This window comes from Aquila chrysaetos, chromosome 10, assembly GCF_900496995.4.
Source record: "Aquila chrysaetos chrysaetos chromosome 10, bAquChr1.4, whole genome shotgun sequence".
Classification (NCBI taxonomy): domain Eukaryota; kingdom Metazoa; phylum Chordata; class Aves; order Accipitriformes; family Accipitridae; genus Aquila; species Aquila chrysaetos.
In genome coordinates, this window is record NC_044013.1 from 2124287 (window position 1) to 2140469 (window position 16183).

Consider the following 16183-nt stretch of genomic DNA (forward strand, 5'->3'; position numbering starts at 1 on the left):
CTGCCAATTGGCGTGTGCATATTCCTTATACATATATTAATTATTGGAAAGTTATGTCTGGTTTTGATTTCTTCACCTTGCATGAAAAAGGACAAATTAAAGGACTTCAGGAAAGTGATAGAAGAATTATTTAAGACTGATCTTTCATATGATTATTCATATCACGGGAAACTAATGACATGTGTTCTCCTTAATTTGCCCAAGCAAAGATCAAGATGTGACATGGTGAAGTCTACAAATAGAGATCTTCTGCATAGCAGGGAAGGGCGTAATGTGATGCAGTGTTTAGAGATAGACTAGAAATAAACCCACATTTTAACAGTGTGGTTAAATTACCTGAGCAACAACTTGGGCATGTCATGGGTTCTCCTTCACTTGACTTTTAAAAATCAGGTTTAGGCATCTTTAGAAAAATATGAAAAAGTAATACAGATCAAAGAGAAAACATTTCTTTGATATAAGCATTACTGGACTAGATTCTTTGACTATTGTTTTATACAAAGTCAAACTAGGTGATCACATCATCTCTGGGTTTGAAATCACTCTGTGTTCTGGTATGCTGACATGTATGTATAATGAGATCTTTAGCTTGAAAAAATGAGTTAAAGGATTCAAAAGGTTGTATTTACTGTATATTTTTCATCGCTTTTTTCCTGCAGAACACACAATGAGGCTAAAAATATTACCCAAACTCAAAATGAAAAATTATTTACTGTAATGTCCATTGCTTCCTAAACCGTCTCAATATAGACACACTAACTCCAAAATCAATTTAACCCTGAATAGTACCCGCTGATGTAAGTGTCCATTGGAATTATTTTCTATTAATTGTATCTTGCTTTCTCTGCAGAGCTACAATGCATGAAGCTTTAAGTAGTTTGGGTACTGGATAAAAAGTTAAAAAAACCTCCAAACTCTTCCAAGATGAACTCAAGACAGATAAAAAACAAAGCATTCAATCTTGCATTTGATGAAACATAGAATCATCCACAAAAATTCAGTCCAATCATGAATGATCTCAATGATAATAAACCTCTATTAACTTGAAAGAATGGAATGTGTGGGTGGCAAGCAGATGAAGATAAATGCAATTAACCTAAGGGAATATGGATTCACTCTCTCTCATTAATCATCACATTTGGTTTTGTTGAAAACCTGGAAAGGGCACATTACTGAATGCCACTTTTTATAATTTTCAAGCAAGCATTATAGCTGGGATATTTCAGTTCACTAGATAATCACCACTGCTAGCAAAAGATAAATGTATTCAGAAGTTAATATGGTGTAGGCTATTCTGAGTGAATTGCTTTTTTAAAGAGGAATTCATAAAAAAACCCCTCAGTTTTACCCGAATCATTGCCCATGGGCACAATGTCTCTTCTGCAGCCCACAGGGATTACTGCAATTTCTTTGTAAGCTTCCAGAATAGGGAATGTACTGCAATTCCCTCTCCGGCTATCAAGTGGTTTTACTGAATTTTTTTGTGCAAGAGCTTGTGAAGCCAACTGTCAATACAGGAGGTTATGTTGAAATGAGGCTCTTAAAGGCCAGCTTTTCCTAACAAGAGGCACACACTGCATTTACCAAAATTTCAAATGTCTTGTATCTGTGCTTGAATGGTTGTCATTTAAAAAAAAAAAAAAAAAAAAAGTGTAACCTGGTTTTCCTAGCTCTGAGACCAGCTGCACAGTCAGGGCACATACGTGTATTTGAGCAGATGAGTGGGATTTGTGGGAATGCTCTTCCTGAGTGGCAGGAAAAAAACAATTTGGGAGATTTAACAGCACTTCTGGAGAAGCATGGCTGTATAAGAAATGCTTTGCAATCAGAAGAATGCATGAGAAATATTCAAACTTTCTCTGGGTTAATTGCCACTTTGGGTACACCCACCACATTGCCTAAGCATAACTGCCTCTTTCCTCACAAACTCAGTTTCCAAGTGTAGTCCGGCTCCAAAAATCCTCCCAGCTACATCCGAAAAAACCATCATTAATCTGGCATCCTAAGGCAAGATCGAGGCTTTAAGGCATAATGCTTTCCTAAGTCTGGAGGATAAATGGCATCTTGCAACATGGCATCCAAAAAATGCAACGAAAACCAACATTAACAAAAAACAAAAGACAATAATAGAAGAAGAATTTGCCTCTGAATTCCTTCTTTAAGAAGAATTTAGTTGGTAAACAGCATTGCTGAGAGGAAGAAATTACTTTCTTGTCTTTCTAAAATATTTGGGATTTCAAAGGGTCTGTCCCATCGTGGAATGAAAATAAAGATGTTTTACAGCCTTTACGTTTCTTACCAATGCAAGGAGACCTCTGAATCCTCTTTCTTGTGTCAGATCTTATAAACCCAAAAAACCCTGGAGTGTTTCCCACTCTGGTATGACTCTTCCCAGCTGCCACAGCTCTGCATCACCAACACTAAGGCGAATTTGTCATTCACCTGCAGATTTTTATTCCGTTGAGCACTATCTTCCACTTTCCTTTCCTACACCTGAGCTTTCATATGACCCATTCAATACTTTATTTTCTTGGTCTTCTGAAGGCTTTTAGAACTGCGAAGCAAATCATGATATTCACAATGTGCTTTTCTTACAAAATTTTCTTTAAACTGAGACAAATTGAGACAAAGAGACAGCCCGGTGGCCAGGCAGGGAGGAGGACAGGCTGGAAACCTTTGTGAACAGGGGAGAGGCAGGCAGACCTGTGGGCAGCGATAACCCTGCAAACTCCAGGTATCACCCTCGGCGCCCGCCGTGCTTGAGGAGGGAAAACGTTCTTCCAAATGTCCAGGCATCCTCCATGCAAGAAAGCAAAGTCTCAAGTTATTGCGTCTGCTGAGAAGGTAGCATTTCACTTAGCGCCTTAATGCTGTATTTGCATTTTTTTTCCATTGGGCTTTAGTTGACATCATACAGACACAAGCTAGAAAAAAGGTAACTAAAAAAAAAAACAACCAATCATTTGTTTTTCCACTTCTAGAGGAGGCACTAGATTTACAAAGGCCTCTATAAATATCAGCATATAGGAATGAAAGTCTAATTTGTGCCCAGGCCTGCTGGGTGAGCTCCCATCACCCTCCGCAGTTGGGGGGCAATGAGGGCAGCCCCCCCTCGCCCGGCTGGCCAAGTGCTCCCATGCTCGCACATCTCCCCGCAGAGCAGATTTGGGCACTTCTTGGGAAGGAGAGAACCGCCGTGCTGCCGGGTGGAGACCGCTCAGGCTGTAGGGCAGAGTTTTGAATGCGTTCATCCCTTCCATTGACCCCAGAGCGTGAATGGAGAAATGTATTTACACTCTCCGGGAAGTGGGATCAGCACACGCATTTCATTGCAGCCTTCTCACAGCAGCTAGGGGAAACGGTGAACCCTTAGAAGAGACGTGGCCTTCTCCCTCATCTCTGTGGGATATCGCAACACCAAATCTATTATCTACAATGCTGAGACGTGATTTTTCACCAGCCTGAAACGATGAGTAAGTGGGAAAGGCGGCGTGCCGAGCTCCACGGCAGGCGTTACGCTCCCGAGGACCGCCGGCGTCAGACAGAGTATACAGTTTACCCTACTCGAGATGTCTGCTCAAGTGCTCTGCAAACAGACTCAAGAGCCTCTTGTCAGCGGTACAGAGACGTTCCCCGCTTTCGTAAGCTCTTGTTGCGCTAACCAAAGAGTACTGAAGAGCTCACTGGGAATTGCTGCCTGCTGTCGCAGCCTTTTAGTGCCGTTTGCCTTGAGTTCAGACCCATTTGAAAATACCAGCTCTATACTGGTCGTACCGGTGGGATCTAGATCCCAGTCCCAACACGGTGCTCCTCTCAGCAGAGCCGCGGTGCTGTGCCACATGGACCAGCCTGTGCCGCGTCCTGCTTCCAGGACCTTCCTTCTTAGACCTCTCCTTGGAGGACATGGTGCTTTGGCAGGAGAGCAACAGGGAAGCAAGGTGTCAGCTGTCCTTTGAGGTCTCCAGACTAGCGTCATCAGCAAAACCTATGGCATCAACAAGGAAATGGTGCCTCACATCACCCCCAAGGTTTGCCTTTGCCACCTTCATCTGGTCTGTTGGCTCCAATACAGCTGTCCTACCAGCATAATCAATAGCTTGCTACAAAAACTCCCCTTTTTGGACTAGTTAAATGTCTTTGAAAATTCAAAACAAAGCTATTTCATTAAGCTTTGAAATTTTAAGAAAGACAGACTCCTTTTCCTTGTAGCTTGACATGCATCTATCACCGATGTGATGGACAAACCACAGCAAGACCACAGTACTGAGATGAAATTTCAGCTCAAACCGTGATTTCTTTTATGGTTGTTGAGTCCCATGAGAGTCGTGGAAGGAGGAAGATGGTCAAACACCCACGAAATGAGCACGGGCAGCCCGGCCTGAAGCAGAGGCTGTGCCACTCTTGCAAGACTTACTAAATTCAGGTTTGATGAAATATAAAGAGATGCTAGCTGTTAAAATAAATAGCTGAAACAGCCAATTATTCAAAGGCTTGGCCCAAATATTCAAAATTCTTGGCAAGAATTGTGCAGACTTTTACAGAGTGGCAAAAAACATCTAAGAAAAAGGCCATTCCTCTGAATTTCAGTACACTGATCTAAAACACATGAGTATCAGAAAACTTCAAAAAAAGGTCACCAGGATCTTTTACCTGGGAAAAGTGTAGTTTCCACTCACCCTGTTTTCTGATATAGCTGAAGTATTACGGCTGTTCTTGAGCTTTGCCTTGTTCCTAAGAAGATGCATACTATGGATTCGATTATATTAAAGCAAATGATTCACGTCGTCTTCGTTCGCAGAACTGGGTGTAGTATCTATGCCAACGTCGCCTGACACGTGGCACCTGTGCAGTCTCCAGAGGACCTGGGACATGGTCCAGCAGATGCAACTCTTTTATCCGGACACCGCAAGATAGGTGCGGATCCCTCCCACTCCTCAGGGGTTAGTAGTCATGCAGATTTATGAGTCTACATTAATTTTTGGATTGTATCCCTCTAAGCATAGACCAAATAAGGTTTGTGCTTGACTGTCTCTCATCAGAGATGCTGAGACGAGAGGAGTTTAATGGAGAATTCAAATTAAAATAGACGCTGTCTGGGCTATGCTGGAAAGTTTGCTTTCCCTTTTCCCAGACCTCTGCCACCATCACCAGAGACACAGCGTTATCTGTGAGCTCCGCTCTCCACCCACCACAACTCCACCACCGCGCGCAGCCCACCAGCGCCGAAGGCAGACCGCTTACCTGTTGCCTTTTCAGGGTTATTGCACATGAAACACTGCCAAGTTCCCGCTTCCTCGCTGTAGCCGAATAAATCAAAGAACCTCACTTCTTCCAGGTGCATCTGCACGTGGTCCAGGTCCTAGGCCAATAATGAGAAAAACCAAACTCACTCACGAGGTGAACGGCTGTACGGTTAACAGCTCGTAACCAGAAATCACAGAGGGACGCGCAGCGGGCGCCAACGAGCGTCCTTTTCCATATGTCTCCTGCGGACACACAACCTGCCGGGGCAAATGTGCTAAGTAGGACGTATCTCTCTCTCTATCATCAGTAGCAGCTAATATATAAATCATATATTAGTCTGTAGGAGGCAGAGGACTGGTCTGGGATTTTTTTTTTGCCTCTTCAACACTGCTGCCAGCAGCACGTTTCCCACCAGCTGAACCACCTTTATTATCTCCAGCCCTCTCTCAGGACTTTTTCAATGAGCCAGAAAGTAGTGGTCTCTGCTAACATGCTGCAGTGCTGGGGGCTTCCTCCTGTCCAGCTGGATCCCCCATCAGAGCAGAGGAGTTAGTGGCTGGGGACCACTTTACTTTTACTTTTTCTTTTTTTTTTTTAAAGAAAGAATGTAGGCTCTGAAACCAGCCCCCTGTGAGAAGCACTAATATGAATGTTTAATATGAATGTTAATACGAACTTTTTCAAAAACACAGCAACAACGGGACTGATTTAGCTCACACAAAACATACCCAGGGAAATAAGATGTTATTCTGCCAGTGACAAGCCAGGGAAGTAAGGATTATGCATCTGCAAAGTAAACTGAATGTCTAATTTGATCAAAGAAACCTACAGAAAGTATACTTGTAGCTTCAAGTATGGGAAAAGCTGGAGGATACTCCTTTTGAGGCGATTAATAACACTGTATAATTCAGTGTGTTTTAAACTGCGTTATTTAATTTTAAAACAGAATGTGATCTCGCACTTAAACAAACGTTGGTGTTAAATAACAGCAACCAAGTTACTCGCTGCAAACACAAAGGGAATTGCCAGGACCGCTCAGAAAACACTCCTATTTATTTGTGTGGGGTCTTCAGAGATCTGCAACACTGCACGCTGCAGCCCAAAGAAAACACGGATTTACGCAGTCAGTGGGGAAAATGCCATCCCTTGCCAGGGACATTAGTTCATCACACTGAACAAGGCTGTGCAAGGGACGGAGTTGTTCGATTCAGGCCTTTTCAGAAAAGCTTTAGTGAAGGACAAGGGAGCAGGAGGCCGGCTGGCTCAGGGAGACCCGGCGGCACGGCATCTCTCTTCTCCAGCCTCTTTCAACCCGAGAAATGGGCAGGAGCTGGCTGTTTTCGCAAGAACCGAAATGCCCGAGACCACTTCAGTCCTCTGGCCATCGCCCTGGATAACAAGCTCAGCTGAGCCAAACATTGAGTTTTAACTTAACAGGGGTTCTCAGGTGCCCCCCGCTCCTGCACACCAGAGGCCATCTCCTGATGGATTTTAGGCTGTCTGAAGGAAGGATGGCAAGGCAGAACGGGGAGCACGACTCGCGTCACCCGAGAAGCTCCGAACGACAAAGGTTTTCTTCCCTTTCCAGCAGGAACATGCAGAGAAATGGGCTTCACAACACCCGGGAAGAGAACGATCGCAGGACGAAGGGCTCGGACACACGTTGGCTTTGTTTGCAAGATGGGTTTGCAGGGCAGCAGCCCCACAGCCCGGCTCTTTGCTCTGCCCTCGCCCGGGAGGTGAGCGGCCAGGCTGCAGCAGAGAGGTCCCCTGCACTCCCGGGATCCCTCGTAACGTTTGGCTTTGCAATTCCGTATGCCTCCGGTGCCTGCTCGCCGGGGTCAGAGCTCCATCCGTACCTCCGCGCAGCCGGCTGCTGGGCTGCCCTGCCCCAGCACGCTCAAACTGGCTTATACTGGGGATCGTGGGTAAAGCTTGATTATTTTGCTCTGTAACTGCTCTTTACACATTGCTGAAGTTCTTACTTTCCTCCAAAGAGGAATTCTGCACACTGGAGGAATTTAGCTGGCTGCTGCGCTACGCAGCAGGAGCGCCGCGCAGCTTCTCTCCCTATTTCTCTGGCCGAGAAAACGGTCCGAGGCTCCCTGCCTCCCTTCAGACACTTTGCGCGTGGTGTGGGATCCCGAGCAGATCCTCCCTGGGCCGGAGAGCCGAGTCCTCGGGAGGGACAGACCGCAGCAGCCCCCCCCCCGGGGTCTCCTCCCCGCTGCAGGCTCCCGACGGCGGGGCAGAGCATGGCCAGCAATGCGCCCTGATCCTCCTCCTGCCGTGGCATCTGGGAGGACGGAAGGTGGGCAAAATAACGATGGTGCTGCTCTCGGGGGGGCTGTGGTGGGGCGTCGTAAGGGCACGTGGATGACGCCGAACAGAAAGCCTGGGAGCTTCTCCATCCCGTGAAAAAAATCTTTTAGTGGCTGCAGTGAGGCAACTCTAGACTGAAAGAGAACAAGTATCCCTGAAATATCAATGCAGCAATCTTTCTTTTCCACTCTGTACTCTAGTACACTTGAAATAATCTGCAATAAGCCACTTATTTCAGGAGGGGAAGCACGAGGAAAAAGCTTAATTGGAGAGGAGAGATTTATCTCATCCCCATGCTCCATCATCTTGAAAACTTCAGTGACTCCATTGTGAAAACACCGCACTTCTTTCTGCTGCGTAAGTGAGATAGCAAACAAAGGCGAGGGAGGAACAGAACTAACAATAGCTTAAAAATGTTAATTATTCTATTGCAACACTGCTTAACAAAAGACTCTCTTTAAGGCATTACATGGGGCTCGTAAAGTAGTTACCATCTCACTCTTCTGACACAGCATGAGTCAACACAAAGAATTCAGCAACGAGCTCAAAACGGGCTTAGTTTTTGTAATGTGGCCTGCCTGTACTTTGATAAAGAACTATGAAGCAACCAAACGGAAATCTGTAAGGATGTACATCTGGAAACGCTTTACTTCTGGCACATCTTAAGCCGTGTTGTATAAATATTTTTTGTGGCATGAACAGGCTTGCCCAGTGAAACACGACATGCTTTCTGTAAGCCAGGTATTCGCTGCAATTCCTTGCACACGCATCTTCGGCCAAATTCAGAAATCGCTTACAGTGATGTAGATCTGAAACTATTTCTCAGAATTTACTCTGGAACAAATCATTGACGTAACAGATTTTTCTCCAGGTTTGCAAAATGCTTTAGAATACATACTGAAAAAGAAGTCTAAATTCATTTACCCTGGATTAGCCCCAGGGTCAGAGGGGTCAGACCTTCCCCACGTACTTACAGCACAGAAATTCCTCAGTTCTGATAAAGCATTCAGACATTGCTGTCACACTACGCATAAAACTTAATGCAAAATGTAATACAGGATGCTGACACTGCATTTGTATCAATAGATTTCAAAATATTTTAAATTTAAAGTGCTATGCTTACTGAAACAACCACACCCCCATAATTTTGCTTCCTGCACTACTGGCAGAGGAATAATATAAATGACTACAATAATTTTGTCAATCAATTCACAATATTTGAAGTTCTATTGGCAATGGGAAGAATTTCTGAAACAAAAATTTCAGATCACCGCAGAAGCTTAGTCTGTCAAGCAAAGTAAGGACTAGGTCATCCCAGGAATGCTGTGGCCAGATTTTTGGGGAATGTAAAAGCTAAAGGAAATCTTCCTTAGGGCAGGCCTAGGTCTCGCTCCCAGAAAACGCAGTGGGATTTTTCTCAGTAAACTGAACGGAAATTTCACTAGAAACAAACTCAGGTTCTGTATTAATAAGCAAAAACAAAACTGAGAAAGTAAATCCAGCAGCATGCTGTGGAGACCAAGACTGAATATTAAAGTCTTCTACCATTTTAGATGCTTTACACCTGCATGACTATCTTCAGCCTCCGAAGGCTGTTAGGCAATCTGCAGCTCCTGGAGTTTCCAAACTTCGGTTCACTGCTTAATTCATTAAATCAGTGAAGATCAGTATCTCATTTTCCAGCTCTGTTATTTTGGGAGCTCAAAGATACTCCTAATGTCATGGAGTGATGAAAGTTCCCAAAATAGGCCAAACACTAGTATCCGAGCAGTAGTAGGATTATGCAACTGATGCACTGGAGACTAATCACGTTTCTGGGGTGTTGGACACATTTTGTAGACTTTGTGTGCATGATGCACTACATCTAATCCTACCCGTGAAGGCACGCTCTTTCCTAAGCTCTTTATTCACCCCAAACTCCTATACACTCCACCAGCTCTGACTTTTGACTAGTAGATCTTGGCATGGACTCAAGTTAAGCCAGTATTGAACAGAAAAGCAGTTCTAATGCCTTTGGATGAGTCAGGCTAGGATTTCAATAGCAGCTAAAATACTTAGTGCAAGCCCCACTGTGTCTAAGTAAAACCGGCCCATAAGCTGGGTCTCAGATGTGGGGATCCCCTGCTCCTCTTACAAGCCACAGCAGGAGTTCCCACTTCAATGCAACATTATCCTGGGGGTTCAGAAGGTGTTTCAAACAGAAGTCCTGTTTTCAAATCAGCCATAACCTTAGTAAATTAATCTTATTCAGTCAGACATCTTCATGCGTACAATATTCTGAGAAAGAATATTTCAAAATCACGTTTGACAATTCATTTCATCCAATTGAGCTGGATCGAGATGTTGACGAATAAATAGAAATTTGTTTTACAATCCTACAGCGTCCTTTTCCAAGAAGCCTGATTAATAGCTTTGAAATAGCATTCGCTGAAATCCTGGAGACAGTAAACAGCTTTGAAAGAGTAATCTTTTAAACTGATGCGGGTAACTAACGGTGGAGGCGCAAATGATCATTTCCATAAAATCCAAGTCTCTGCTTAACTAGGTGAGTTTCCAAGCGGCTGCCAAACAGTCCATAGTGGCAGCTAATCTGAAGCTAGAGTTTGAGACTGCAAGCAGGAAAAAAATCCATATGTAGCATCACTAGTTTTCATCACGTCGGGAACAATCCACATGAAGCATGTATGACGGGCTGGAGAACAAGCCTGAAGCCCTTTCAAAGCACAGTACAAAACAACACTGTGGACCCTCTGCAGAGACTGAAAATGTAATGGCTGGTGAACATTTTTCAACCTCCCCACAAGCCGAGTGCTTCACGTGGAAGGGAGGTTAGAAGCACGCACTATGGATAGCCGTATGGCCATCCAGGAGAAGAGGACTTGGCATGTCAGTAAGTGCAAATGCTCAGAAGACGCCGGAGCTAAGGCAAAGAATGGGAAGGGGCAGGGAAAGAGGTTTTTTTTTCACGATTTGAGCACAGCAAAGACTTGCTGTAGCTATTGTAAAGGTCTTTGTACAGCTGTTGTAAAAGTCAGTGCAAAGTGGTTCTTTTTTTTTTTTTCTGAGAAAAATAAAAGCTTACCTTTTGGTGTGGAAATGTAGACTGGATCATGGCAGTTTCAAAACTGTGTGTCCCCTTGAGCTGTGTCTTCTCCCACAGGGCCTTAAGGACTTGCACAGAATTACTCTGTATGGACAAAGGTTCTGCAAACAAGCTCTGAAGAAAATGTTGAAAACAGGATTTCAAGCATTTTTGACTTGGCCATTAACAAAGAGTATCTTGTTCTTGCAGTGGGACAGCCATGTGAATAACCACGGATTAGTTCATTTCTCCATAAGGAGTTACAACTCATCAATACGCACACAATTAGATAAGTCCTCAAATATTTCCTTGGGGTTTTTTTTATTGTATATTACATGTCTTTAAGGTCTGTGGCTCACCAAAGAGTATCTATCAACTACCACTACGCATAGCAACATGCATGTCATTTTTGTATTGAAATGCTAGTTTATCAAAATGTTAGCAGCACTGGCCCCTGCGAACCAGGTGTAGATCTCAGTGGCGTGCATCTTTTTGGAAAAGATGTGTCATTTACCAGCTAACGTGGAAAGATGCTTAGCACCACTGCAAGTTTGTATATGTTTATTTGGACCTGACTGCAGCTCTTGGTCCTTGTGTGGGGAAGAGTGAAAGTGCAACGTTTGCAACTGCGCTGAACAGACAGGGGGATAAAATGCAAGAGAAAAAACTCCACAGAACACATTCGACACAGATTTTGCTGGCAGAGGACAGGAATTTTCGTGCCCTGAACATTCACAAAACAAGATGAAACCTGGGTTGGGTTGGGTGCTCTCACCTCCAAAGCTCCCTGTTTCAAAGGACAGCAAGGATACAACCTTATCCTGCCTTGAATTATTCTAATATTTCAACTGCATTAAGTTCCTCATTGTATAAACTGCGCACAAAATCAATGTTACAAGAACACTACTGCAGCTGAGAGAGCTTAGCGTTTCTGCCTCTCCTATATCTGTTACATGATCTTGTAATTAAAAAATGCATTTGCATGCAGAAGCCAAGTTAAGCGTGTACAAGCAAATCTGATTTTCCATATTTCAAGTATTTGATTTTGCAATACGAACAATGTCCTTTTAACGTAGGTTTCCTGGATGGACATTCCTTCTTCTCTTTCCAAACAGAAACCCAGCAATCCTAATCCCACTGTCTGGCATCCAACTGACACAGACACACTTCAGTAAGACTCAACCAGGAATTTTACCGTGGCCGAGGCAAGGCGTTTTTTCCAGCTAAGCTGTCAGAAACAGCCAGATCATTTTGTCCAAATTAAAAGGGAGAAGGAGTCAGCTCCAGGCAGCCACCTGGCAGGAGAAAATGGCAGCCCAATTAGTTTGTGTTTGGCAAAGTTATGAGTGACTCTAGGGAAGGCGTTAGAAAGGGACGCGTCAGGCAGCCCCTTCCTTGCTGGTGCTACCACGGCGGTGTGACACTGTCCTGCCTGATGAGAGAAACAAAACCATAAATCAGGATTATTTTAATGAACGAATCTGTGAAACTAAGCACCCTGTCTATTGAATAATCTCTCTAACATCACCGCTTATTCTAGTTTTGTTTGTTTTGTTAATCATCTCTGATCTGTAAGGCAATTTCTCAGATCTTCACTGACCTATGCTTCTCTTCCTACTGCCCTGCAGTAATAATTTACTGTTTCACAACTTCCATCCAAGGGTTTCAAAACAGGATATAACTATTCACTAATATTTTTAAAATGAAATAGAAAGCAGGGTTATGAAGTTAAGAATCTGTTCTGGAGACCTGAGAGAAAAAGTCTCTCTTCTCCCTTTTACTTTTGCAGAATGCAGCGTCAAACAGAATATGGAGCGACTGACAAAAAAGGAATAAAAATATGGCAACTGGTACTGGAATCTTCAGAAACCGTTTATTAGTCGCCTGTCTGTGAATCTATGATGGATCTGCTGAAAACTACATTTTTATCACCAGCATTTCATTTAACTTATTATTAACACACTATAAATATGTTTTATGTCAGATTTATCTCTTGTACAATTTCACAGGCTTAAATAACATTATCTCAGGGCTGAATTTAGTGCCCTGTATTTAATTTAATAATGGTTATATATCCAGTACTTAAAAGCTTTAGGATTTCGAACAAAAGAAAAACATAAAAAATCTGACATTAAACACCGCCCCGACGCACAGCCGGCTCAAACACTCTGTGCAACATAAGAGGAATCATTTTTTTTCCCCGTAAGAAAAAAGTTCTGTGTTTACAACATATTTGCAAAGACACAAAACCGAATTGCATTGCTTTGAGCCTGGCCCCAGCAGCTTGGGGGGATTCTGCTGGGGGGCCCTTGGCACGGGAGCTCGGGGCCGGGGGTAGCACTGGCACAGCCAGAGCAAAACTAGCAAGACCGTAGGGAATAAAAGCAAAGCTTCAGGGAGAAGTGGGATGGGGAAGGAAAGTAATATTGCCCCTGTGAGCTGGGAACTATGCGGAACTCGATAGTCCTGATAAAAGATGGAACTAGCAGGGCCAAAATCAGGGTAATCTGGGAAGGGGTTAAAGGGAGAGGTTTTTCAATGAAAAACGTATCGGGAAAAGGCTAGGCACCAGGGATTAAAGGTGGATCAGTGATTAAATTGTCAGTGCGACTGATTCAAACCATGAACCACAGACAGAGCAGAGGTCATTGCGTTAAAATCTGGTGGCAGGGGCGGCGGAGGCTGCACAGTGGCGAGCGAGGTATGCCAGCTCTGCTGCCCGTCTCCTCTGCTTCTTGTCCTCCTTTCTTGTTTTTGTGTGGCTTAGTATTTTTGTCCATATTTTTCAACACCTGTTTTCCTCTCATCAGGAATAAAATGATATGTTTGTAACATAATTCATTTATTCTCTCTAGGTCCTCTTAAAATTCAACCTCCTTCTTCAGGTTTTCACTTACAGAGTAATTCACCTCTTTGTTTTCCCCTTTCATCTTGTCTTCTCATTCCTGTTTCTGCCTCTGCTTCCTTTGCTCTGTTCTGTCACTGTCCTCTCCTTCCCTGACTACCTCCTACTGACCTGCATTTTTTGAAAACATTTGTTGTATTTATTTCTAGGAGCAAACACAGGGAAGAGTGATTTGAGCTGTTAAATTCACAGCATAACTCACCGTGCGTGTTTTAAATTTCAGATAAAACCTTTGTATTTCTAAGGTTGCATTAGGGTGGGATCAACTGTGGTGAATGGCTCTGCATAGGTTAAGAAACTGAACCTTACTATTTTAACACAAAATCCATCTGTTTCATCTTGAAGTGTGAATGTAGGGTTTTCTCTTACAATTTCATACTATTCGTAACCTATTAGGAAATTCCATGTATGTCCAAATACTGGGCTGTATTTCGAAACGGTATCACACATGAGAAAATAGCTCTAGGGTAGGTAGGAGAACAGCACTGATCAGCTTTGCAAATCCTGCTCAGTCAAAACTTCTGCAGTAAAAAAATCCCAGTGGGTGCTGCACCTCCAACCTCCACCCGCAGTCTCAGGGTTGATTCTGGTCCCCTGCAAAACCACTGCAATGCTCCTGTTCATTTGCAAGGCACCTGGGACTTTACTGGAAGTTTTGCCTGAATGAGGACAATAAGGTTTGGTCCCACTTTTTTATCCCCAGACTTTGTAATCTCTCCAGACAGTTTCAATTTGTTGTATTTTGTAGAAATATAAAAACTTAAAAACTGCAAACCCACTTCAACCTACTATAATGACTTCTGAGACATCACAAGGGTCACAAAGCACTGTGGATTAGAAGCGTATTTAAAGAGATTAACCATTAAAACATTTTTTTCCCAGTACAATGTGAACAATATAGAGGTGCCACTAATTTGTACTGCACGCACCTGCTGAAAGAGGAACATGATATGGATCCACAGTGGAGGCTGCTGGCTGATGAGGGTAAAACTGGATTTACTGTACAAGCAGTAGTGGCCCTTCAGGGGACAGCTGAAGAACAGCTTTGCTACACAACTTCTAACGGTATCTAGAAATAAATATGCAGAATATTAAAATCAGCTAAAGACAGAAACCTAACTGTACCAGCGTACGTGCAATCAAGCAGTGCGTAGGCATACATTTCCACTACGGGGTATCGGTCTGGGTCAAATCCTGCGGCGTTCAGAAGGGCATCGCTGTGTCTGCGCCCTTAAAATAAACACGAGCCATCTGACAGTACTAGAGAAATCTAGTCTCCGGTGCTTTAAATCTTACGTAGTAATCATTTACTCCCAAATGCAAAAGGTGCAAGACAGCACAAAGAAGATAAACAGCCTGACCATGTGCTTTCTCATGCATTCTGTAGAATCGTTTAGCTTATCAAACCAGACAGATCTGTCAAAACTGTGCATCTCTTATTCTTATTTAAAGAGTTTGCTGGAAAAAACATCCCATATTAGGAAACAGCCATATGGGGGCCTGACATCTGTGGGATCCTTGCCGAGACTTTGCGCAGCTGAAAGCTGGTGTCCGTAGGGATGGAGGAGTGCGGCGCGGGGCTCCCAGCTAGGAACGGGCTCGCTCAGCCGCTGGTAAAAGCTGCGGTACTTCCCCTTTGCAATGGATTCTCCAGAGCCAAAAGATGCATAAATCGGTGTACAACGCTACCGTGCGCATAGCATGTTTGCTGCACAGGCCGTCCTACAAATTCATCACCAGAAATACCACAGTTTCAAAGAAGAGCGTTAGCGAGCATCCACTGAGCCCTGCGTCCCCGCGGAAAGCCGACATGCCAGCTCCTGCCCCGCTCCGCGAGGGCTCCCAGCCGCAGCCCCTCTCCCCATCCACCCGGGAGCTGCAGCCCTAGAGCCCAGGTCCACCTGAACCTGCCCTGCCTACAGCTTGGCTTCTAAGGGCTCCAGGTCCTACAAACCCCGCTTCTCATCAAGCCTATGTGCTACAAGTCTGCTGGTCTTCCCTGATTTTTTACACGCTGAGCCAGGGAGCTGCAGCTTTTGCAGCCGTTCCCCGAGAGGGACAACACACAAGGGAGAGGAATCGTTGCTGCTGCCGTGCTGCAAGGGACAACGTGGCACGGTGACTTGCTCAAATCAGCAAGCCAGTGCAAGGGCAGCCACTGGCAGAGCCCACGGGCCACAACGGCCAGCACGGCCACAGACTTTGCAGCAAAAAACACACAGAGAAGGAAAAGGCACGGAGCTCCAGGTCCAACCGGACAAGAGACTGCAAATGCATTCAGAGTTACGCACCGGGACAGGTGGGATATGTCCGTTCGCAGCTGTGATTCAGTGTCACCCACTCAACACACAGGTTTTCTGCCAAAGTGCAGTTTGACTCACAGTCCCAGCTCCGGGACACTACAGACAGACAAAGCATCTCCAATTCTCGCTGCTCTGTCAAATATCAACCATTTATGCCACCTGTGATCATGTCATCTGTTGATAAAAATCCCGCCGCAGCTACATGCAATCCGAAGGTGTCCTTTGGGATCAACTGCTCAGTACAAAGCCATATGCTACGTAATGTTACCTGACTCTGAACTTCCTGTGCTGGTTTTAACTGGAAACGAAGCCCTTGAGATGCACAAT

At 44.3% G+C, this 16183-nt stretch overlaps 1 protein-coding gene across 1 annotated transcript in view; it reads right to left on the reverse strand.

Annotated features, from left to right (window-relative positions):
* Nucleotides 1–16183, reverse strand: part of VEPH1 (ventricular zone expressed PH domain containing 1) — a 96530-nt gene that overhangs the window by 11595 nt on the left and 68752 nt on the right. The window contains exons 11-13 of the mRNA XM_030028909.2: nucleotides 14483–14622; nucleotides 10649–10783; nucleotides 5242–5359 (exon numbers count right to left, since the gene is read on the reverse strand). Of these exons, the coding sequence (XP_029884769.1) occupies nucleotides 5242–5359; nucleotides 10649–10783; nucleotides 14483–14622 (393 nt within the window). The remainder of the gene's footprint in view (nucleotides 1–5241; nucleotides 5360–10648; nucleotides 10784–14482; nucleotides 14623–16183) is intronic.